General features: G+C 40.1%; 4 protein-coding genes across 4 annotated transcripts; 3 read left to right on the top strand and 1 right to left on the bottom strand.

The window, feature by feature from the left end:
- The first annotated feature begins 318 nt into the window (after window positions 1–318).
- Window positions 319–14,218, top strand: snrnp200 (small nuclear ribonucleoprotein 200 (U5)). Its single transcript, XM_079251064.1, has 44 exons — window positions 319–571; window positions 779–942; window positions 1,394–1,565; window positions 1,662–1,854; window positions 1,974–2,029; window positions 2,191–2,286; window positions 2,376–2,528; window positions 2,620–2,719; window positions 2,806–2,942; window positions 4,340–4,417; window positions 4,568–4,741; window positions 4,853–4,990; window positions 5,080–5,235; window positions 5,344–5,514; window positions 5,589–5,782; window positions 5,912–6,035; window positions 6,213–6,362; window positions 6,453–6,695; window positions 6,788–6,976; window positions 7,071–7,268; window positions 7,380–7,532; window positions 7,641–7,721; window positions 7,944–8,027; window positions 8,516–8,622; window positions 8,701–8,819; window positions 8,920–9,074; window positions 9,161–9,350; window positions 9,443–9,616; window positions 9,762–9,922; window positions 10,046–10,273; window positions 10,357–10,548; window positions 10,659–10,837; window positions 10,955–11,106; window positions 11,206–11,314; window positions 11,423–11,531; window positions 11,622–11,811; window positions 11,904–12,068; window positions 12,161–12,282; window positions 12,389–12,532; window positions 12,641–12,817; window positions 12,900–13,060; window positions 13,188–13,269; window positions 13,349–13,441; window positions 13,534–14,218. The coding sequence occupies exons 1-44, from the start codon at window positions 527–529 to the stop codon at window positions 13,681–13,683; spliced, it is 6,408 nt and encodes a 2,135-aa protein (XP_079107190.1). The 5' UTR covers window positions 319–526; the 3' UTR covers window positions 13,684–14,218.
- A 38-nt stretch (window positions 14,219–14,256) lies between these two features.
- Window positions 14,257–16,673, bottom strand: ciao1 (cytosolic iron-sulfur assembly component 1). The gene is made up of 7 exons (XM_079251071.1): window positions 16,323–16,673; window positions 15,793–15,941; window positions 15,586–15,697; window positions 15,387–15,475; window positions 15,107–15,305; window positions 14,941–15,010; window positions 14,257–14,714 (listed from the first exon to the last, which is right to left on the bottom strand). Exons 1-7 carry the CDS (start codon window positions 16,459–16,461, stop codon window positions 14,480–14,482), a joined length of 993 nt encoding a protein of 330 aa, XP_079107197.1. The 5' UTR covers window positions 16,462–16,673; the 3' UTR covers window positions 14,257–14,479.
- Window positions 16,674–16,965: 292 nt separating this feature from the next.
- On the top strand, window positions 16,966–19,461 carry tmem127 (transmembrane protein 127). The gene is made up of 3 exons (XM_079251074.1): window positions 16,966–17,692; window positions 17,794–17,958; window positions 18,066–19,461. Exons 1-3 carry the CDS (start codon window positions 17,455–17,457, stop codon window positions 18,374–18,376), a joined length of 714 nt encoding a protein of 237 aa, XP_079107200.1. The 5' UTR covers window positions 16,966–17,454; the 3' UTR covers window positions 18,377–19,461.
- Window positions 19,462–20,075: 614 nt separating this feature from the next.
- gatd3l (glutamine amidotransferase class 1 domain containing 3, like) lies at window positions 20,076–22,932 on the top strand (the record flags this gene model as incomplete). Its single annotated transcript, XM_079251075.1, has 7 exons — window positions 20,076–20,192; window positions 20,274–20,326; window positions 20,402–20,515; window positions 20,655–20,786; window positions 20,884–20,976; window positions 22,518–22,683; window positions 22,798–22,932. The coding sequence occupies 7 exons, from the start codon at window positions 20,076–20,078 to the stop codon at window positions 22,930–22,932; spliced, it is 810 nt and encodes a 269-aa protein (XP_079107201.1).
- Window positions 22,933–23,998: the final 1,066 nt, after the last annotated feature.

Raw genomic sequence — 23,998 nt, 5'->3', positions numbered from 1 at the left:
CGGTATAAAGTGAGATATGGAAAGCAATTATTCTTTACATATCTATATGTAACAACCATAGACAATATATAAAAATATTTATACGATCTATAGTAACAACGGATGATGATCCTGACTTTTTTTTTTTACTATTTTATGATTACTATTATTATTTTGAGCCATGATTGATGGTCTGTCTCGTTTAAAACTAACTGTTTAGTAAATACCATTCATTTAAAGTGGGGTGGCGTTTTCAAAACCTCCAGGGGGCGCTACTTAGGTTTGTTTCTTTTATGTTCATCTTTTTGACACCGGAAAAGGAAGTGTGCTGCAGCTTGTTGTGCGCTCGTGCTGGCGCATTGTTACGTCGGGGAAACGGATTTTCTTGTAACTCATTTAGATTTTGAAATCAAGACTTATGCCAAAAATATAAATACTTTACCGATGTGCACAGTGTTTTAATAGAAAAAGACAGAGTGGGTTACCTCTGTGGCCCTTTTTTAGAGTCTACGGCCCGTTCACGTAGCGCAGAGAGAAACGCCGCACCATGGCGGATGTTACTGCTCGTAGCTTGCAGTATGAGTACAAAGCGGTAAGTGCTGTTTATGTGTGGAAATGCATTAATGACCTTCACGATATTGGCAGTCTGAATAATTTAAACTTTATAAAACGATGTTGAAGTCAACATTTGTTTAAGAAGATGCCCGACTAAAATAGCTGCTAGCTAGCATGTAGCTAACTGTAGCGACATACCATGTATTATGACAGATCTAATTTTGTTTTTATTTCGCATTTGTAGAACTCTAACTTGGTTTTGCAAGCTGATCGGTCACTGATCGACCGCACACGGAGAGATGAGCCCACTGGAGAGGTTTTGTCCCTGGTGGGGAAGCTGGAGGGGACCAAAATGGGTGACAAGGCTCAGAGGACCAAACCACAGAAACTTGAAGAGAGACGAGAGAAGTCAGTGCATCAGACAGATTTTGTGTTTGTCCAATTAAACATGCTGAATTTAATTTGAGTTAAAGGATTGCTGTGATGTTCTTTTTGCACAGGAATTACAGAAAAAGAAATTAAATCATGTTTCAGTTTTTTTTTTTTAACCAATTATAGCATAACTGCCTCATTGCAGTCATTATGTCACACCAGTGTTGCATAAATGTAAGAATACATTTCAGTTTCCTGGTGGATAAAACAAACAGAATGGTAGAGTTTGCATTTTAATAACAGTATCATGTTGTTTGTTTCTTTTTGTTTGATTTATTTATTTATTTAGAGGCGCTAAGCCTCTGGATCTGCTAACACAGAAATTTAATGTAATGCATGGTCCTTTTTAGTCATTTGAATTTTGTTGTTTTGGCAATTGTTGAGAATACTTAAATCTTTTTCCATTTATCTTGTACTGTCCAAACAGGAGACGAAAAAGAGACGATGACAGACACGACATCAACAAAATGAAAGGCTTTACCCTCCTGTCTGAGGGCATTGATGAAATGGTGGGCATTGTGTATAAGCCTAAAACCAAAGAAACCAGAGAGACCTATGAGGTGTTGCTGAGCTTCATCCATGCTGCTTTGGGAGATCAGGTTAGCAAACTTTACAGTATTTGTAATTAAAATGCAGCTTGTGTTGTGGATTGTTTGCCAACAATTGATATGTCACTTTACTCTTGTTTTCTCCAGCCACGAGATATTCTGTGTGGAGCAGCTGATGAAGTCTTAGCAGTCCTGAAGAATGACAAAATGAGGGATAAAGAAAGGCGTCGTGAAGTAGAGCAGCTTCTTGGACCGTCAGATGATACACGTTATCATGTGTTGGTCAATTTGGGAAAGAAGATCTCAGACTATGGGGGGGATAAGGACTTGCAGAATATGGGTAAGAGACTATGAAAATGCAAATGTTACCAAAAATAACCTGTTTTTGATAGTCTTGTGTTATTTGTTTAGTTTTTATGCAAATGTTTATGTGACACTCATCACATCATTCATCCACAGATGACAACATAGACGAAACGTATGGTGTCAACGTGCAATTTGAATCTGATGAGGAGGTGAGAGTCTGCTGGTTATAAAACACATTACATTTCATGAAAAATAGATATTAGCTTGGCTTGAATTGCAACATTTAGAGTTTGAAGTTTTTGAAACTTGACACTTGTTTGGATGCTTGGTTTATTTAGTTTGTGTCACTGATAATTATCTCATGCTATAGGTGGGGGATGAGGACCAGTATGGGGAAGTGAATGAAGACTCAGAAGATGACAGTGAAGGAGAGGAGGCGGTTGTAACCACCACACTGTCAGCCAATGTAAGGACAAAATTAACATCATGGTCAGCTCATTATTCTGTCATTTTTTTCTTCAGAATCAAAGCTCTAATGAAATACTCTCTACATAGCTCGGTGAAACAGGTGACGTGATGACAGTAAAGAAAAAAGATTTACACCCTCGGGACATTGATGCTTTTTGGCTCCAGCGTCAGCTCAGCCGTTTTTATGACGATGCCATTGTCTCTCAAAAAAAAGCTGATGAAGTCTTAGAGATCCTTAAGGTATGTGTGTCACCTTCGCTGCTTTTGTTTGGAGTAGATACATGTATATTTTTTAAATCCCTTGACCAAGGTTATTGTTGTTGCTCCACAGACTGCCAGTGATGACAGAGAATGTGAGAATCAGCTGGTGTTGCTGTTGGGCTTTAACACGTTCGATTTCATTAAAATCCTCCGTCAGCACCGTCGCATGAGTAAGTCACACTTGATGATTGACTGTTAATTTTTTTTAAAAATTTAACTAAGATGTTTTATTATTTTTGTTTTGCTTCTGACACAGTTCAGTATTGTACCATGCTGGCCAGCGCTCAGAGTGAGGCAGAAAAGGAGCGAATCATAGGAAAGATGGAGTCTGATCAAGAACTGTCAAAGATTCTCTACCAGCTACAGGAGACAGAGAAGGAGGACATAATCAGAGTAAGACATCTTGTTTGTGAAGTTCTGTCACCTGTATTGATGCCTATGTTGTTCCTGTAGATAATTATTGAATTAAACTAAATGAATGAATGAGATTATACATATTACAAGTGTAATGTTTTTCTCTGTATGTAACAGTAAGTTCTTAAATGCTGCACATAAAATAAACAGTAACAGAAGAAATATTCAAGTTGGCTCTGGCATTATAGGCCACTGTAGTTACAACAAAACATTTGATGTCATGCATCTAGATATTTTCGACAAGATGAGATTTGCAAAGTGTACATTATAAAGGCAGTATAATGAAAGAATCGCTTAAAAGAGGCATTCGCAATGGCACTGCTTGGGTTGCTTTAAATGAACCCTGGTCTGCTTCCTCAGATTGTATGGTATGTTTTGAGTGGTGTGGACCCTTATTTACATTCTGGTGCGTACCAAAGATGGAAACCCTGGTCTGCTTGAAAACCAAGGAATTCCATTCGTTTGCAAGTGAACCCTGGTGCAGTTCGCTCGCAGTGTGAAATCAAAAGGACCCAGAGAGACAAATTAGCCAAACATACTGGATAGCTCATTGCATCTTCTGCTGATCATACCGGACAGCTTCTGGTGAAACCGTATGGGGTTTGAACATCAATGTAAATACACAAATCCCAATACTGCATAAATTAATTGTTGCTCCATTCTTGGAGTTAAAGAGAGACAGTTTTAGTTTTGGCCAGTGATAAGACATATTTTCTTCTTTGTTGTCTTCTGTCAGTCGACATTTCTGAAAAGATTATTGAGGTGGCTTTGTCTGCTTGAGTAAAGCACAGTTAAAAGCAAAGCCAGCAACAGCGTGTGGAGTCCCCCAGACTATCCTGGTGTTAATGTAGCCTTTATTCAGTTGTCTTGCACCTCAGTTTTATAATACACAGGTATTTTAATATAATACAAGCAATTTTATGCTAATACTAGCAGCCAGTGGAGCAGATCGTTCAGTGTATAATAAACAGCACATTGATAAAGGCTGTAACACATATTTTGTAGCCTTAACACCCTCATCAATCTATGGCTTATCTGCTGCAATGTTCCATTTACATTACAGTAAGCAAGCAACAATATGTTGACTGAGTTCATAAAGTAAAACAAGCACAATATAAACAACATTAAAAGGCTAAACTAATACAGTTTGATCAAGTTTTGCACTTAAAAAACCGAACAGGAAACAGACTGTTGTCATATTAAGCTAATTTCAAGTGCTAGTTTTTCCAACAGCTGAACTTTGTTCGATTGGTATAAATTCTAGTGTCATGGGGATGCTGTGCAGTTCTGATCAAGCAGTCAGTTGTGATCATTTTTGCAGGTCACCTTTCATTTCATGAGCAACCTTTAAAGCCTTTATCTTTTATGTTACTTAGGAAGAGCGATCCCGCAGGGAGAGGGTGAGGAAGTCTCGTGTGGATGACTTGGAAGCAATGGACATTGACCATGGAGAGGTAAATAGTTTTTTTTTTGTGTGTGTTTATAACACACTTCAGCTGTTAAAATTCACAGAATTTAATGTTTTTCTCTGGAAAAGCCAAAAGTGTGCATATATATTCATTTGGAAATCCTGGTTTTTGCACCATTTTTTTTTCATTTTCCAGTCAGTGGTGCCTCGGCAGGTTCTGGATCTTGAAGACCTGGCTTTCACTCAGGGCAGCCATTTCATGGCCAACAAACGTTGCCAGCTGCCAGACGGCTCTTTTCGCAAACAGCGTAAAGGTTATGAAGAAGTCCACGTACCTGCCCTGAAACCCAAACCTTTTGCTGATGATGAGGTTTGTTATTAGATATCCAGTAGTAGAATATTTCTCATTGGCTCACTGTAAACCTAATAAATAATATGTTCTCAACATATTTCTGTCTTACACAAAATATTGTGTTATCAGGTTCTTGTTGCCATTGACAAGTTGCCCAAGTATGCCCAGGCTGGATTTGAGGGGTTCAAAAATCTAAATCGTATTCAGAGCAAGCTCTTCAAGACAGCAATGGAGACTGATGAGAACTTACTTGTGTGTGCACCTACGGTAAGAAACATGTAATGCAAAAAGCGTTGCCACTGTTGTCCTTATGTGTGTCATTACCTTTAAATGTGAGTCTTTGTTTTGCAAAACAGGGAGCTGGTAAGACCAACGTTGCCCTGATGGCGATGCTGAGAGAAATTGGGAAGCACATAAACATGGATGGAACAATCAATGTGGATGACTTCAAAATTATCTACATTGCACCCATGCGCTCACTTGTACAGGAGATGGTGGGAAGTTTTAGTAAGGTAAGCCATGTCTCTCTACTTAGGAACGTTGCTGAAACACTTAGAAGATAGTTAAAGGTGTTCCAGGTGCAGATTTACCAACTCTGGATTTGATTTTTCTTTTATCAGAGATTGGCAAGTTATGGCATCACAGTGTCTGAGTTGACAGGAGATCACCAGCTCTGCAAAGAGGAGATCAATGCAACTCAAATCATTGTCTGCACCCCCGAAAAATGGGACATCATCACTCGTAAAGGCGGAGAGCGCACTTACACCCAACTAGTGCGCCTCATTATCATTGTAAGTTAAATGGAGTACATGTTAAAATAAATTTGACATCAAACTCTGTGGATAACCAAGTAAATGTTGTTTAGGATGAAATCCACCTGCTACATGATGACCGTGGGCCGGTGCTGGAATCTCTGGTAGCAAGGACTATTCGTAATGTTGAGCTGACGCAGGAAGACGTGCGTCTCCTGGGCCTCAGTGCTACACTGCCCAACTATGAAGATGTCGCTACCTGCCTGCGCGTTGATCCTGCAAAGGGACTCTTCTATTTTGACAACAGGTATGTTGTAAGGAGATTGGCAAAAAAAAAAAAAAAAAAGTTACAGGTGGAGAAGTCTTCGAAGCCTTTTTTGTTGTATCTGTTTGTGTCGCCCTCTTGGGCTACTGAATCCTTTTATTTTGCTTGTAGTTTCCGCCCCGTGCCCCTGGAGCAGACATATGTTGGAATCACAGAGAAAAAGGCCATCAAGCGTTTCCAGATCATGAATGAGATTGTTTATGAAAAGATAATGGAGCATGCTGGGAAGAACCAGGTGAGTTCTGTCTGATTTGTGACCCGTAATTTAATGGAAAGCAAATTTTTGTCTGCACCGATGTAAAATCCTCTTATAGCAAATGTAGTCATTCTATAATACTTGTTGACCATAACTTAGATATGATGAAGTGTGTCCAAATCTGAGAAACTATTAACATTTACTTGTTCCCAACAGGTGCTAGTATTTGTCCACTCCAGGAAGGAAACAGGAAAAACTGCCAGGGCCATAAGGGACATGTGTCTGGAGAAGGACACTCTGGGCCTCTTCCTCAGAGAAGGTTCTGCGTCCACTGAAGTGTTGAGAACTGAGGCAGAGCAATGCAAGGTGAAATATCTTTATAAATGTTAGGAGTTTAAAAAAGTGGTTTTCATAGTTGAGCTCTTGTTTAGAGGGATGGATTGAACTCTTTTGCAGAACCTTGAGCTGAAGGATTTGCTCCCTTATGGCTTCGCCATCCATCATGCTGGCATGACCAGAGTGGACCGTACACTGGTGGAGGATTTGTTTGCTGATCGACACATCCAGGTTCTGGTGTCGACAGCTACTCTGGCTTGGGGTGTCAACTTGCCAGCACATACTGTCATCATCAAAGGAACCCAAGTTTACAGTCCAGAGAAAGGTAGATGGACTGAGCTGGGGGCATTGGACATCTTGCAGGTCAGTCTGACTACTTGTTAGCAACATTGAGGTGTTCTGTAATTTGCACCCCCACATTTGATATACCTCAAATAAATCATTTCTGATTATAGATGCTGGGTCGAGCTGGTCGTCCTCAGTATGATACTAAAGGAGAAGGAATCCTGATCACATCCCACGGAGAGCTGCAGTATTATCTGTCTCTGCTTAACCAGCAGCTGCCCATAGAGAGTCAGATGGTGGGCAAGCTACCAGACATGCTCAATGCAGAGATTGTGCTGGGCAATGTTCAGAACGTAAAGGTTAGTAGCGTTCATGTGCCAGCAAATGAAGCAGAACCAAGATTTTGTTTCTTTTTTCTCTATTTATTAATTTCTTTCTTTTCCTTCTTCACAGGATGCTGTAAACTGGCTCGGCTATACCTATTTGTATGTGCGCATGCTGCGCAATCCCACCCTGTATGGCGTCTCTCATGATGACCGGAGTTCAGACCCTCTGCTGGAGAGACGCAGGATCGACCTGGTCCACACAGCAGCTAGTGTGCTGGACAAGAACAGCCTCATCAAATATGACAAGAGGACCGGCAGCTTCCAGGTATCTGCCGGGAATATGTTCTATTTCTAGTTCTTGCAGATTCATTATAAGTTTACTTTAAAATGTTTATATTTAACTCTTTTTTTTTTTTTTTTTTTTGTCTTCCTGAAGGTTACTGACCTTGGACGTATTGCCAGTCACTTCTACATCACTCATGACTCAATTCAGACTTACAACCAGCTGTTGAAACCCACACTCAGCGAGATTGAACTCTTCAGAGTCTTTTCACTTTCCTCTGAGTTCAGGAACATCACTGTGCGAGAGGTAAGCTGACGTTAGACAAATGTTAGGTTTTAACTTTGGATTTAAATTTACCAGAAATACCATGAGCCTCTCCCATTTAAAATAATTCAGTGAAACTTTGTTATTTAGGAAGAAAAACTGGAGCTTCAGAAGCTACTGGAAAGAGTCCCAATTCCTGTGAAGGAGAGCATCGAGGAGCCCAGTGCCAAGGTAACTTTCAGAAAGGTTTCCCAGACTTAAATTATACAGGACATAAGCGTATAAGATTGTTTAAGATTGTAGAAAAAGCAACATATTTTCTAGTAAAATAAGTTGTTTTCATGTGTGCATGTTTGGTTTTCAGTTTTTAAAGTTCACAGTAATAACAATTATTTTAAAAAAAAAAGGAAATAGATACAATAATACTAAATGTGCTCTTTGTTCTCCTTTTAGATAAACGTGCTGCTCCAGGCCTACATCTCTCAGCTCAAACTTGAAGGCTTTGCTCTTATGGCAGACATGGTGTACGTTACACAGGTACAGCTAAATCTGCTTCTGTTTTTGTTTGGTTTTTTTTTTTAATTTAAAAGCAAAATTGTACAAGTCTATTTAAAATGTCATGGTTTTGGTAACGTTAACGATTTAGACCACAATAAACAAACTTTTTATTTTACTTTTAACAGTGTAGTCACTCGTGCAGCCAACTTGGGTTTTTTTTTTTTTTTTAATCTTTCTATATTTTTCCCAGATAGGTTTGAATTTTTCTTTTTCTTTTTTTTTTTATCATTGAGTTGTACAGACTATAGGTCACATTAGAAGTGGGAAAAGTTTTGAAATTATTCTTGTAGTTTCATGTTTAACCGAACAAAAAACACTATTTTAACAGATATATAATTTTTTTTTTTTTTTTTTCATATGTCTTTATATGCTGCATCAAATGTTTCCCCAGTAGTTTTAATAACCAAAAATGTGTGATCAAACATGAATGAATATAACCAGTAAACTTTTTTTTTTTTTTCCTCCAGAGTGCTGGACGTTTAATGCGGGCCATATTTGAGATTGTGTTAAACCGTGGCTGGGCTCAACTCACAGACAAGACCATGAATCTGTGCAAAATGATTGACAAGAGAATGTAAGCAGACTTTCCTGCTTATCACATGATCATGTGTCATGGCCATCTGCTGATTGTTTGTGTTGCTGTTCTCCTCAGGTGGCAGTCAATGTCTCCACTGCGGCAGTTCAAAAAGCTGCCAGAGGAAGTGATCAAAAAGATTGAGAAGAAAAACTTCCCCTTCGAGCGTCTTTATGACCTCAACCACAATGAGATAGGTCAGTTTTTTGTTTTTTTTTTTCTACTTTGCATAATCAGTCAAGTGTTTCTTCTGCCTGCAGAGTAGTGAGAAGCATGCAATGTGCTTTGCTCGTTCAGGTGAGCTGATCCGAATGCCGAAGATGGGGAAGACTATTCACAAATATGTCCACCAGTTCCCAAGACTGGACCTGGCTGTCCATATCCAGCCCATCACTCGCTCAACACTCAAAGTGGAACTCACGGTCACTCCTGATTTCCAGTGGGATGACAAGGTCAGTAACTGGATAAATGTTGTGGTGCTGCTGAAATGTGCCACTGTTTCCTAGCCTGCTAATACTTTTTACTTTTTCCTGCTTAGATTCACGGGTCTTCAGAAGCTTTTTGGATCCTGGTTGAAGATGTGGACAGTGAGGTCATCCTCCACCACGAGTATTTCCTCCTCAAAGCCAAGTATGCCCAGGATGAGCACCTGGTGACTTTCTTTGTCCCCGTGTTTGAGCCTCTGCCGCCACAGTACTTCATCCGCGTTGTCTCAGACCGATGGCTCTGTAAGCAACTTGAGTGGAACATGTTGCAGAATTCTCACGCTCGCTGCGAATGTACCTGAACTAATTGTTTTTCATTTTATGTTTTCTCTCAGCCTGTGAGACTCAGCTTCCAGTATCCTTCCGTCACCTCATCCTACCAGAGAAATACCCCCCGCCCACCGAGCTGCTGGACCTGCAGCCTCTGCCTGTCACTGCTCTCAGGAACTCTGCCTTTGAGGCACTTTACCAGAACAAGTTCACCATCTTCAACCCCATTCAGACACAAGGTCCGGAATGAAGAAAATGCTTTCGAGGCTTCATATTACATCTTCAGTGTTTTAAACATGTACATTCCCTTCAGAAGCTATCAGCTGTATTTTCTTTACTCAATGTCTCACTTGTTTCTTTTATATATCTTTTGTTTTGTTCCAGTCTTCAATGCCGTCTACAACAGTGATGACAATGTGTTTGTGGGCGCTCCCACTGGCAGTGGAAAGACCATCTGTGCAGAGTTTGCCATTCTGAGAATGCTGCTGCACAACGCAGAAGGCCGCTGCGTCTACATCACCCCGATGGAAGCACTGGCTGAGCAGGTATGAAGCTGAAACACTTCATACCTCAAAAACCAGCATATGTTGTTGCCATGATTGTATCGGGAAGGATACACAGGCCTTATTCTCTTTACCTCAATTCTTAGCATATTTCTTTTCCCTCAGGTGTTTGTGGACTGGCACCAGAAGTTCCAGGACGTCCTGAACAAGAAGGTGGTCCTGCTGACAGGAGAGACCAGCACAGATCTGAAGCTCTTGGGAAAAGGTGACATTATTGTCAGTACCCCTGATAAATGGGACATCCTGTCTCGTCGTTGGAAGCAGAGGAAGAATGTCCAGAACGTCAGTCTTTTCATTGTGGACGAGGCACATCTTATTGGAGGAGAAAATGGAGTAAGAACACAAAACTTCCTACTTCTGCGTTTTATTATAAGGTGGTAAATTTTGTGTTGACCTCAGTGTTTTGTTTTCATTAGCCTGTGTTGGAGGTCATCTGCTCCAGGATGAGATACATCTCCTCGCAGATTGAACGGCCCATCCGCATTGTGGCCCTCAGCTCATCTTTGTCCAATGCCAAAGATGTGGCCCACTGGCTGGGTTGCAGTACCACAGCTACTTTCAACTTCCACCCCAATGTCAGACCTGTACCTCTGGAGCTGCACATCCAGGTCTGTAAAGCATAAGCCAGTTTTAAAAGCTTTGTACACAAAGTTCCTGGCATTTAAATAAGTACAAATGTCATGTTTCTGGGTCCTGTTAACTGTTCTTGTCACTCTAGGGTTTCAATGTAAGTCACACTCAGACTCGCCTGCTGTCAATGGCCAAGCCAGTATATCACGCCATTATGAAGCACTCTCCCTCCAAGCCTGCAGTGGTGTTTGTCCCATCCCGCAGACAAACTCGTCTCACTGCCATTGACATCCTCACATTCTGTGCTGCTGATGTGGTTCCTCAGAGGTCAGTCACTGCTCTAAGGCTTGTCCATAAGTGATAGGGAAGCTTCCAGTCAATAAGGCAATTTATTCTTTCACGCTTATTACATTATCCTGGTAAATATTAAATTTGTTTCTTTAGGTTCTTGCATTGCACTGAGAAAGACCTGGCCCCATTCCTGGAGAAATTAAATGATCCAACACTGAAAGAGACTCTGGCCAACGGTGTAGGATACCTGCATGAAGGCCTGTCTGCAACTGAGCGCAAAATAGTGGAGCAGCTCTTCAACTCGGGTACGTGTAACCTCAGCTCTATACTCCTGATACAGCAGGAAGGTTTAGGACTGGATAATGGTTCAGTTAGGAAAACTCTTTCTGATACTTTGACTACAGGTGCAGTTCAAGTGGTGGTATCTTCACGTTCCCTCTGCTGGGGCATCAACATCTCTGCACACCTTGTCATTGTCATGGACACCCAGTACTACAATGGGAAAATCCACGCGTTAGTCTTTCACAAATGCAACCTTTAATATTCTGAATAAAATTTACTATTTTATTTATGTATATTGTTTTGATTACTTTGTTTTTCCCTTTTTTTTTTTCCCTTCAGATATGTGGACTATCCCATATATGACGTCCTCCAGATGGTGGGCAAGGCAAACAGACCCATACTAGATGATGAGGGACGCTGTGTCATTATGTGTCAGGGCTCAAAGAAGGTTGATAAATATTAGATGTTTCTGTCATGTCTTGCAAATGGTCTATACTTTGTAGAGCAAACATAACAATTATCTGTCTTTTCTTTAAAGGACTTCTTCAAGAAGTTCCTGTACGAGCCACTGCCAGTGGAGTCTCACTTGGATCACTGTCTCCACGACCACTTTAATGCTGAGATCGTCACCAAAACCGTAGAGAACAAGCAAGACGCAGTGGACTACCTGACATGGACATTCCTCTATCGTCGTATGACGCAAAACCCCAACTACTACAACCTTCAGGGTGAGGACAGGCTGTATTGTGTGTGTTTTGTAATAAGTGTGTAACTTGTAGATGTTGAATTTTATGTACTGTGGGTACTTTGATCCCATCAGGCATGTCCCATCGTCACCTGTCTGATCACCTCTCTGAGCTGGTGGAAAACACTTTGCATGACTTGGAGCAGTCCAAATGCATCAGCATCGAGGATGAGATGGATGTCGCGCCGCTCAATTTGGGCATGATTGCAGCCTACTACTACATCAACTACACCACCATCGGTTTGTACCAGTACTTGGCAGATTTTTCTGTTTGTTGGAGAGCTTTGTTTTTCTTTGATGTCACACTTTTTGTTTGCTCTTGTGTTGGACAGAGTTGTTCAGCATGTCCCTGAATGCAAAGACAAAGATCCGTGGGTTAATTGAGATCATCTCTAATGCTGCTGAGTACAAGAATATTCCCATTAGGCACCATGAGGATGCACTTCTAAGACAGGTAAATTGACTTTATGCCTCTTAAATTTTAACATTTAATGGGCCTTTAACAAGTCTGCAAGATTAAAAATGTTTTTTGTTTTTTTCTTCCTTTTTTTGCATCTCAGCTGGCGCAGAAAGTCCCTCACAAACTGAACAACCCTAAATTCAACGATCCCCATGTGAAGACGAACCTGCTGCTGCAAGCGCATCTCTCAAGGATGCAGCTGAGTGCTGAACTACAATCAGACACTGAAGAGATCCTGAGCAAGGTTTGGCTTGATGACTGACTTGTTTTTTTGTTTTGTTTTTTGCCCTCTGTATTCTGGACTTGTCTCTAGTATATATGTATAATATGTGAGGATGTTTGCCATTTGTAGGCGATCCGTCTAATCCAAGCCTGCGTGGATGTGCTGTCCAGTAATGGATGGCTGAGTCCTGCACTGGCTGCTATGGAGCTGGCCCAGATGGTCACCCAGGCCATGTGGTCCAAGGACTCCTACCTGAAACAGCTGCCTTTCTTCACCTCAGAGCACATCAAGCGTTGCACAGATAAGGTAAATGCTCATAAACTTTATCCAGCACCAACACAACAGAGCATGCAGGTTTAACCTGATTGTCATTTTCTGTTTTCACCAGGGTGTGGAGAGCATCTTTGACATCATGGAAATGGAGGATGAAGACAGAACTGCTTTGCTGCAGCTCTCAGATGCCCAAATGGCTGATGTGGCTCGGTTCTGTAATCGCTACCCCAACATCGAGCTGTCATACGAAGTGGCAGAAAAGGACAACATCAAGAGGTACGCTGATACTAAAAATTGGTTCTTTTTCTGAATTGTCATACTTGTGAATTTCACAAGAATTTCAGTGTTGTGAATAAGAATTATTATAAAGAGCCTTTGGACAACATTGCATTTCTCTTTACAGTGGCGGTCCAGTTCTGGTTCAGGTTCAGCTGGAGCGAGAGGAGGAAGTGACTGGTCCTGTCATTGCACCACTCTTTCCCCAGGTTAGCCTTATCATTCTGTGCATCTCCATCACCCCATTCCTCCAATCAGTTCTTGTGTAACTAATTTTCACTGTTGCAGAAACGAGAGGAGGGCTGGTGGGTGGTGATTGGAGATCCGAAGTCTAACAGCCTCATCTCCATCAAGAGACTGACCCTTCAGCAGAAAGCAAAGGTCAGACAGTTGCTACTGTAAACATTAAATGACCAGAAATGTCCTTTTAAATCACCAGATGTATAATTGTTTTTTACGTTCCTCCCATTTAGGTCAAGCTAGACTTTGTTGCCCCAGCGATGGGTGTTCACAACTACACTTTGTACTTCATGAGTGATGCTTACATGGGTTGTGACCAGGAGTACAAGTTCAGCGTGGATGTGAAAGAAGCTGACAGTGAAGGAGAAAGCGACTCAGACTAAGCAAGAACCTCATAACTGATTTCTCTGTTTTTTCTTATTAAAAGTGGGATCATAATTTTTTTTTTTTCCCTCTTCCTGTAGATATTTTACCGGATTTGTTTGACTGTAAGCACGTCACAATCATCTCCACTCCTGTAAAAGCACCAATAAAACGTCATTTTATTTCGTACTTATTTTAGTTTAATAAATCAGTCCAGAATAATAGCAGATAAGATGCTTACCATTGTAATAAATATTACAAAATATGTTTATCATTGGATTTAAGTACATCTACGGAAGGAGCTGAGTTTTAATTTTATGAAATCTAACACTCTACTTGGCCAGACAGAATTTCCTAGCTCATTGTGGATTAAAACCACTCATGAAGCTGACCTGCTGTATAAAGTGTGGAATGGTACAGTTTTAGTCCGGGTCGTGTGTTTGAGTACAACAGAAAATGATCCATTTTGCGTTTTTGAACTCTGATTTCCAAATTGGTCTGAATGTTTTTAGTATGATGTGCTGTCAGAAAGTTTGTCTTTTTCCAATTAAAAAAAGAAACCACACTCGGTTTTATGGTATTTATTCTTTTTATAAACATTTTTAATTGTTAAGCAGTTTCCAAAATGCATATTCAAAAAGCACAAGATGTACTGCAGCAGTTAACACAGCCATGACATGTTCACAATGTGCACAATGTAAAGTCAAGCAGAAATTACCACAGATATCAAATTGCTCTGAACTGTGGTTCGATGCTTATGTTTCCAGTGAGACTTGCAGTAACAAAAATTAAATCAGGCACAAATGGACCAAAGATTCAGTCCTCTTCTTGAAACCTCCAAATGGCAATTTCTCCATTGTCGCTGCAGGAAGCCAGGAGTCCCGCCTCCTTTGGGTTCCAAGCAACGCAGTTGACGTCCTGGCTGTGAGCTTTGGTCACCTGAGCAACCAGCGAGAACACTGGCTCGTCTGGATTTGCTGTGACGTCTTCCTTGAAAACTCGCACTGCATCATCGCCACAGGCAGTTGCAAGGGCACCAGTTAGTCGACACCTGAACGTTAAATGTTTGGTTAATTCGGATAACTGAGCAGCACATCAATAAAGTATGAAATGTTTATTTTAAAAAGCCACATTTTCCTCAAGTTGACCAGATTAAATTTATTTTAGGGAACAACAACATCTTGTTTCATGCCTTTCTGAAATGTTACATTAACTATAACGCTCTGTTATCTCAACTGTGAAATGACAAGAAAGAACGCAATGTGTTAAAGTCTTACCAGACAACATCATACACTGTTCGTCCATGATATCCAGACAGTGTGCAAACACATTTCCAAGACAAATTACCTTTTAACAAAGTAGACAGAAAGCATTTGATAATGAAAAAGTTTTGTGGGGTTTTTTTCCTCCTCAATGCTTCGCATTCATCTCTTCAGAACTCACCTTGACTATCTGTTGGATACTCTTTCCAAATCTTCACAGTGCGATCATCACTGCAAGAGGCCATCCTCTGTCCAGTTGCATCAAAACACAAACTCCAGACAGTGGATGTGTGTCCTTGCAAAGTGGCACGGCACTCCCAGTCATCATCCTCTTCCTTGTACAAGCAAATGTTGTTGTCATAGCTTGCAGATGCCAAGAGCTGTAGAAACACATGGCAAGTACGTGGTTGGATGATGATGTACACTAGACAGATCATCCGTATGCATGGATTATGACCTACCTCTTGGGTTGGGTGCCACACAACATGCTTGACATCTTGTGTGTGAGAGTTAACAACTGTAACACACTCGTACTCGTCTTCTTCATCCACTGCAAAGCAGGAAGCAAGTGGAGTAAGATTTACAAGGCAGATGACTGAGTGATCTGCAACAATAAAACCGAGTGCCTCTGAGCTGGTAACACTGTAGGTTATTACAAACCTTCCCAAACCCAAACACTCTTATCTCTGCTGCATGTGGCCAGCAGATTCCCCGAAGGAGCCCACGCCACACATTTGACCTCATTTTCATGTCCTTCCAACACAGTCAAACTCTAGAAGACAAACCAAGTATCTGGGTAAAATGTACTTGCACAAACCATCTGCAAAGTGTGTAAAATCACAGATTACACAAAAAATATAATCTAACCTCAAAGTCATCTTCCTTCTTTTTCCAGATGCATGTGGTTGCATCAAAGCTTGCAGAAGCCAAATAGTTCCCACAGGGAGACCACGCCACTTTCCTCACAGTGCGCTGGTGTCCATCCTGTAGCACACTTTTGCATATCCAGGAATCACCTAAAAACGGGTCAATATGGTTGTCATAATTTACACACTGCTTTAAATTACACACGGAGATAGGAAACCCTTTAATTTTTTTACTTAATGATGGTTTTGCAATGTATATATTATATATATTAGCACCCCGTTTGGATTCAAACCAACAATAATAATAATATGTAAGCATTTATGGCAATGCACTTAATGCAATGACTTGTAAGTGTAGCCAACTTTTCTAATTATTTTTTAATCTGCCTTTCTCAGTTAAATATTTGAAAATTTTGTTCATGTTAAATTAAAGTCAATATCTATTCCTTCCCATGAAACAGAGCTGAGAACATTTTTGTTGTTTGTATAATTACAATGTAATGTGAAGTGAGAGTGATGTTGACTGCTTGCCTTCGCGTCCCCATATCCGGATGGCTTTGTCACCCCCACACGAGGCCAGCAGCGCCCCATTGGGGCTCCAACTAACAAACCAGCACCGGGAGTCCGGGTGTGCGCTGAGTCTCTGGACCAGGGACAGAGCCTCCTTCATAGCTGCTCCAGTGCAATGTTTTGTGTCTTCAAAGGTCTGCCAATTCTGTCGAAATATCAGGTAGAGGATGCTTCTGTCGAGTTTGAACAAGCTGCCCAGCCGCTATGTTAAACGACTGCAATTTGCTAGAATGAACAGAAACCGAAGCAGGGACTAATGTTTTTGCTTTACAGGACAAAGTGCGGAAGTTTAAAGAATATTCATAGCAGAAATACCGCCATCTTTGCTTATCGGCTGGGGATCACGTGTTACATTGTGGGCTTCCGCTGCTACGTACAGGAGAGAAGGTGATTTATTCACACATTTACTCTTATATTAAAAGAATACATACATTATGTCTGTATAATTCCTTTCTATGTAAAAAGAAATGCTACATTAATAGTTTAGGGGTCAAAATAATCGGAGTGTTTTATCTTTTTAAATTACTGACCGGTAGGTGGCGATACTGGTTACGACACTGACGTTATCCACGAAGAAGAACGTTGCGAACAGGAAGTCAACATTTCCAGGAAACTAGCGTAAGCTGTCTTTTGTTTTCTTTTGTGTTTGTTTTTCTGTACCATATTAATGGTCTTTTTTAGTTAATGTGGCTAGTAACGTTATTTAAAGTGGTGAGTTTTAAACTTATTTTGTAATAGGTTAATTTATTTTCCACAGAATTTGCGACATTTGACGTTTATTGTAAATTAGCCCCTCCAACCAACAACAGAGCTAACGGGCCTGAAGCCTGTCTGCCTATTGTGTACTCATCCGCAAAATTACTCTCGTTATTCAAAACACTTGTTTTACTTTAAAAACATTCAGTATTTTTGTCAACACTGTCGCTGTGACCGCTGTTATTGATTAGACTTCAAGGTAACCTTAGCTGGATCGGCTAACAGTTTAATTGTGCTCCGTGAATTGGCCGATCCCATATTTACAAAAGAGTGCCATCAGCTCAGTGAGAGACGGACAGAGAGAGGCTCACTCAGAAAATAAGGAGATCTGATAACTATGTACGCCCCGCCGGGATCTAACGCTCCTGGAGGCCGGAGGAGGAGAGCTGGCACCTCTTTGCCCAAGCAGCCAGAGAGGAGTTTGGTGTCAGCTTTACCCGGCGCTTTGTCCATCACCGCGTTGTGCACGGCGCTGGCTGAACCAGCTTGGCTCCGGGTTCATGGAGGCACCTGTCCGAGGCAAGAGCTGGGGGTGGCAGATGTCTTGGGCTACATTGATCACTCCCTTCTGGATGGTAAGGACTAGTACGAAACAAGCTTGTTCTTACCCATAAAAGAGATTTATCTGGTCATTCCCAGAGGGAAATTGCAATCAAACCTTGTGATGTTTCCACAGATTATTGTGTTAACCCACAAACTATCCTGTTGCTGAGGGTAATTGCTGCCTTCTGTTTCCTGGGCATCCTCTGCAGTCTTACTGCTTTTCTGTTGGATGTGTTTGGACCCAAACACCCTGCTTTAAAGATCACACGTAGATATGCTTTTGCACATATACTTACAGGTACTGATGTGTCAAATTTTCTTTGTATAGTTATTTTTTCTTTCTCTGTTAGGTAGTTACTTCATAGCTATTTCTGTTGCTTAACTACTTTTTCTGTCTCTTCTTAGTGTTGCAGTGTGCCACGGTTATAGGCTTTTGCTACTGGGCCTCAGAGTTGATCTTGTCACTACAGCAGCAGCACAAAAAGTATCATGGCTCGCTCATATACGTCACCTTTGCCATCAGCTTCTACCTGGTAGCAGGTGCTGGGGGAGCATCCATCCTTGCCACAGCAGCAAACCTCTTGCGTCACTACCCCACTGAAGAAGAAGAGCAGGCCTTAGAGCTGCTCTCAGAGATGGAGGACAGCAGCGAGACGTTTCCTGTTGATTATGACATTGCCAATCAGTTTCAGCCACCACCCGCCTACACACCCTAATGCCATCAGACTTCCCTTGGTGACACTTTTTTTTCCTCTCTCAGCACAGCTATTTGCTTGATGTAAGAACCACACTCTTTGTCAAATGGGTATCTTTCAAATATTCTTGGCAGTGAAAACAGTGTGTGCATCGATAGTGCACAGATTCTTTGAATGACAGTGCTTGGATGCATGAAAGCTTTCTTTAGTGGTGTCAGAAATTTAGGAGATATTTCTTACTTTCACCACTGAAGTGGTTAGTGATGTGCATGTAAATGGCTTATAGGATCTGGTCCTTACATGTAAAGATAATTAAAATGCAAAAAGCCCTTAAAAGGGCTCAAAACAATAGATTGATGGAACAACCACAGCCCGATCAGTGCAACTGTAAAATCAGGGCTGTTGGCATATTGTCAGTGTTTGCCGCAGTTGAACTTGAATCGGGATTTGTTAAAAAGCAGTCATTTAATTTGATGTGCTTGCCATGTGTATAATTTTTTTTCTTTCTTGATACATCATAGATGCAGAAATACATGTACACTGACAAGATTGTTTTAGGTGTGTTTTATACAAAGTAACAAATTGATTTTATTTATTGAATGTGCTGTCTTTTTTTTTCTTTTATTCTTTTGCCATTTTACTGTTAAAGACTTCCCTGTTCAGTTATAGCTTTCTTTGTTCACATATGTTCTTGGAAAAAAGGACATTTTTTAAAAAAAATTGAGGCAGTTCTTTGGGGTTTAGAATGGATCACAGCATGTGTTGTGCATTGAGGGCCACCTGCCACAGAGAAACAGCGATATTGAGCAACAGACCTCACAGCATAAGTTGGTTGTGTATGTTTATTGCATTTGATTTTTAAAAAGAACCCTTACTTTGTACTTTGTGCTTACCATATGTGTGCAATTTAAGTCCATGTTTCCATGTATGACTTTTGGTTTTGTGTGCAGATTTTTAAGATTCAGTCAGAACCTTACCTGGACATCTTTCTTTAGGGTCCATCTAAGGCTGGACTTTGAGACTGGTGTGGTGATTCTAGTTTGCTGTACACTATTCTGTTCAAGGCATTCTCTACGTTTTGCTCCTCACTTTGACTGTATTTTCATCACCAGTATGTAAATATTGATTGTTTATACATAAAATCGTCATAATAAAATAAATGCCATATTTTGCCTCCTGCTATTCACCTGTTACTTAGGATTGTGTGTTCTCCTTCCTCTTGAACATTTGTCAACAGTTTTCCACTAAATGCAGCCAGTAGTTTTATTCTAGCGGTGACTTTCCATCTGCCCTGGGTATTTCTGGGTTCACTGTCTAGACGCAACATGGTATTACAGAGAGTAAGAGCCTTACAACTTAATGAACTTTAAAGGGCATATGGTATGTCACTATGTCTCCATAAAAGTAGTACACACTCACTCTTTTTAAATACAGATTAAGAGCCAAATTCTAAATAAGTGAATATTGGCTGAAGCTGAAGTGTTGTATTGTTGCCAAATTGTTTCATCAGAAGAATTAACAAGGTATTAGGGAAGGGTTTCAAGTCAAGGTGTGGAAAGACAATGGAGCTTACGTGGTAACGTCATTTGGCCACACTGATGGTATATATATGGGCATCGTCCGTGAGATCAATGTCAGGACCATTAGAAGTCTTTACAGGCTGTGTGGCAAACTGTGAAGTCACATTTTCTTCCTGAAACACTGAGACTGAAGCCAAATCATGCTGGCAACCAGGACTTTACTGTCAAAGCAAACACTGGCTGTTCTTTCTCGCCAGCCTGCCTGCTTTGTTCACCATGGTGACTATGGCAACTGGGGAAATACCAATGTTGCTCTGGTAAGTGAAACAGAAATTTGTGATCAGTGAGAAAAGTTTGATCAGCCTGTGATATGTGGTAATCTGTCTTGTCTTTTACAGGTTTTCTCAGGATGTGGATGGTGGGATGGAACTGATGTCCACGAGGGTGTGTAGTGAGTATCAAGAATATTACACTATTGTGTGAAGTATCATGAGACAAAGATGGTAAATGAAAACTCGTCTTTCAGCACCATGTACCACTTGAGCCGAAATGGTGCTCGCTTTCAGATGTTTGCTCCAAATCAACAGCAGATGCATGTGATGGATCACATAAAAAAACAACCTACCTCTGGTGAGAACCGGTAGGAACCATTGATATGCTTTCACACTAATTGGGGGGATAAGATGGGACTTGTGACTAATTTAACTTTACATGTTTAGATACCTAACTTGACTCACTCCACAAGGTAGTATTTCTGATTATATTTGGCCGTTGAACAGGAACATGATGATGGAGTCAGCTCGCTTCAGTCATGGTCAGGGAAAGATGCAAATGCAGGACCTGTCCATGCTGGATGTTAACAACTTTGATGCTGTCATCTTTCCTGGAGGGCATGGGATCACCAAGAATCTGTGAGGAAAAACTGAAATATGAGATGAGCAAAATGAGATGCAGTCTGGTTTGATTTAAGATATCACTAATACAAGTGTGTAAATTTTGACCCTATAGATCCACTTTTATGAAGGATGGAAAAGACTGCAAGCTGCATAATGATGTGGAAAGGGTGCTTAAAGAATTCCATCGTTCACGCAAACCTATTGGGTATGTATCATACAGTCACTACTCAGATTAAAAGAAAACTGAAAATGCAAGAAAATTAACACCAAACACATTAACACCAAAGCATTAGACCAAATTGCAGGCTGTTCGATTGTACCAATTATTTTAAGTAGATAAGTCAAACCACAAAAACATGAGAGATTTAAAAAAATCCTTGTAGTGAAATTAGGACACAGACTGAGATGTTTATTCATAAGTGAGGCATCACCAATGTAGAGCTTTTTTTTTTTTTTTTTATCTTGTAGTTGCTGCTGTTAATCAGCAATAGTTTAATCTTTTTTTTTTTCTTTTTTTTTTACCTGTTTTATATTGTGTTTCTGGAGAAAAAAAAATGCTTTTACCTCATATTCTATCCCTTAAGTTTGTTAAGCCTATTAACAAAGCTTATTCCTGCTTAACAAAGTCTCAAAATGCAAGCAAAGCTTCTCAGAAATCTTTTCTTTATGCATGGAAGTCTGATTTGTAATTCACTAGAGAAATAAAAAGTGGGTTTTTTTTTTAAAAGTGCTGCATGAACCACGGGAAAGTTTGTTTTTCTCAAGAGATTTAAGATTAGGCTGTGTGGTGAAAGTCTTCAGTTTAAATTGCCACTGACCACAACTGACAGCAGGAAGTCCATGTGCAATAAAAATAGTCTTTACACTCTTAAGCTTACATTGGACTTCAAGAAAGCAGCCTTTCCAGGCAAATCCTATAAAGGAGGCAGATCTAAACAAAGGCTCCAACACATATGGTCCAACACAATGCAGTCTGGTATGACTGGTCTAGATAGGATGAGGTAATGAGCAGGCCACTGAGCAGATTGATGAGAAGGTCATGTAAGAGGACATTAGGTATAAAGTGAAGAACGGATGATTCCAGGTGGTAGGAAATGTGAGATTAAAGGAATTACAGGAGCTAGAAACTGAGAAGGAGCAGATGAAGTAGCGGTCACCAGGTCAAATAGTATGTTGAACTCTGCCTTACTTACAAAGGTAAGTGTTCCTTAAACACCAGGAAGGATTTTGAGCCACTGAAGTTTATTTGTTTATTTATTTATTCATTTATTTTTCCATTCTTAAATCAAAACCAGGAAATAATTATTCCAAAGTTTCAACTGTGAATTATAAGATAAGTAGAAGAAAGAAGGATTTTGAGCCACTGAAGTTTTTTTTTCTTTTTTTTGTTTGTTTATTTGTTTGTTTATTATTCTTAAATCAAAACCAGACAATAATAATAATTCCAAAGTTTCATCTGTGAATTATAAGATAAGTAATGGCTAAATTCCTTTCACAATAGCTGCTGTAAATATATTTAATCTGAAAATCTAATTAAATGGACTCTTCATTATTTGTTTTCAGATCTTTTATTAAAACCTGCTTTGTTTCTTTGGTTTTTGTAGTTTTAGGAACCCACTTACATCATGTTTAGAGTGCTTTGGATTAAAAATATTTCACATCAGTTGCTGTATCATGTCTCCTTTTTTAATCTGTCCTGTTGGACACTGTTAAGAGCCTCAAGTTGATTCCTTGCTCCTGTTTCAGACTATCCAGCATGGCCCCTATGCTGGCCTGCCGTGTGCTGCCCAGCATTGAGGTTACCATGGGCTATGAGCGAGATGAGAACACCCGCTGGGGGAACTGGCCTCACACAAACATGGTGCAGGCTGTGAAAAGCATGGGTGCTCGCCACAATGTCCGCGAGCCATACATATCCTTTCAGAAGTGCATTTTCACTGAGGTGTGAGTTCAAGTAATTTGTTATGTGCTTATCTGACTGTTAATCTACATCATCTACCGTTTTGACCTTAACCCCTCTTTTCACGAAGCCTATGTGGATGAGAAGAACAAAGTGGTCAGCACTCCGTCCTTCATGTGGGAGACAGATTACCACTATCACTATATATTTGATGGGATTGGAAATATGGTCAAACATGTCATGCGTATGTCGACCAAGTGAGGTCACATTTCAAGCTTGGAAAGGAAACCCAGAATGTTGATGGTGACATAAAAAGTTCGCCTCTGTATTGCAATGGATCCTTTCCTGATATAATATATAGAATAGAGATGCTTTAATTAAAAGGCAAAATATTGTGTGTGATTCATGTTTACTGTAGGAAAACGTGAGATCAATGCTGTAGTGAGATTATCTGTGAATGAGTTCATCAAAATATTGGAAGCCAGTGGCTCATTTTCTGTCTACTTCAGTTCATGATTTCTTGATTGTTTGTTGTAATCATAACACACCAATGAAAATAGTTGCTGGTTATCTTATGACCAACTTTTTCTTTTGGATTGCAGAGTTTGAACTGTGAAAGGCACCGAACCATTTCAATTTGCTAAGATGGTTAAAAATAATAACCAAGTCTTTAGATGTAAGAAAAACTAAATACAGTTGATCTAAACTTTATATGCAAAGACAGTCTGATTCTCAAACTTTCAATAGAAGGGAAACATAGTCTATTGATAAATAAAATTTCTGAAATAAACTTAAAAGCAAGTGACTTTTATTGCACATTTTGCACAATGTTGATCTCATAACTCAAGCCAGGAAGACAGGGAATTATTTTTCTTCAGGAAGAGAGGCTCTCAGATCAGATGTGGTATGTTGAAATTAGGGACAAGGAAATCATGTACTGTCACTTTTTGGTATACAGTAGCAGATCAGAGTTTACAAAACACTTGAATTACAAAAATCCAGTAAAGCAAGTGAGGGTGCAACATTAGAAATAGTAACTGAATTAATTTGAATTGCTCTCTTCATGTCATCTCATAATATTTCCCATTTAATTAATGTTAGACCTTTCACTTGGTAACAACTAAAAACACATTAACTTTGCTTTGTTTCCTTTGCATCATTATCTACCTGCAGGACATTACACGAACAGTACACTTAGCTTAAATTTACCGCCATAATTTAGGACTGCTTCATCAATGATGGCAAGTTGTCCTTGCAGAGCTGCATCAAAATATGGTCCTAACTATGAAACTACCACCATCTTCCACAGATAAGATAGATTATACTT

Source organism: Telmatherina bonti, assembly GCF_933228915.1.
Source record: "Telmatherina bonti genome assembly, chromosome: 13".
Lineage (NCBI taxonomy): Eukaryota > Metazoa > Chordata > Actinopteri > Atheriniformes > Telmatherinidae > Telmatherina > Telmatherina bonti.
This window is presented reverse-complemented; position numbering and strand designations above follow the sequence as displayed.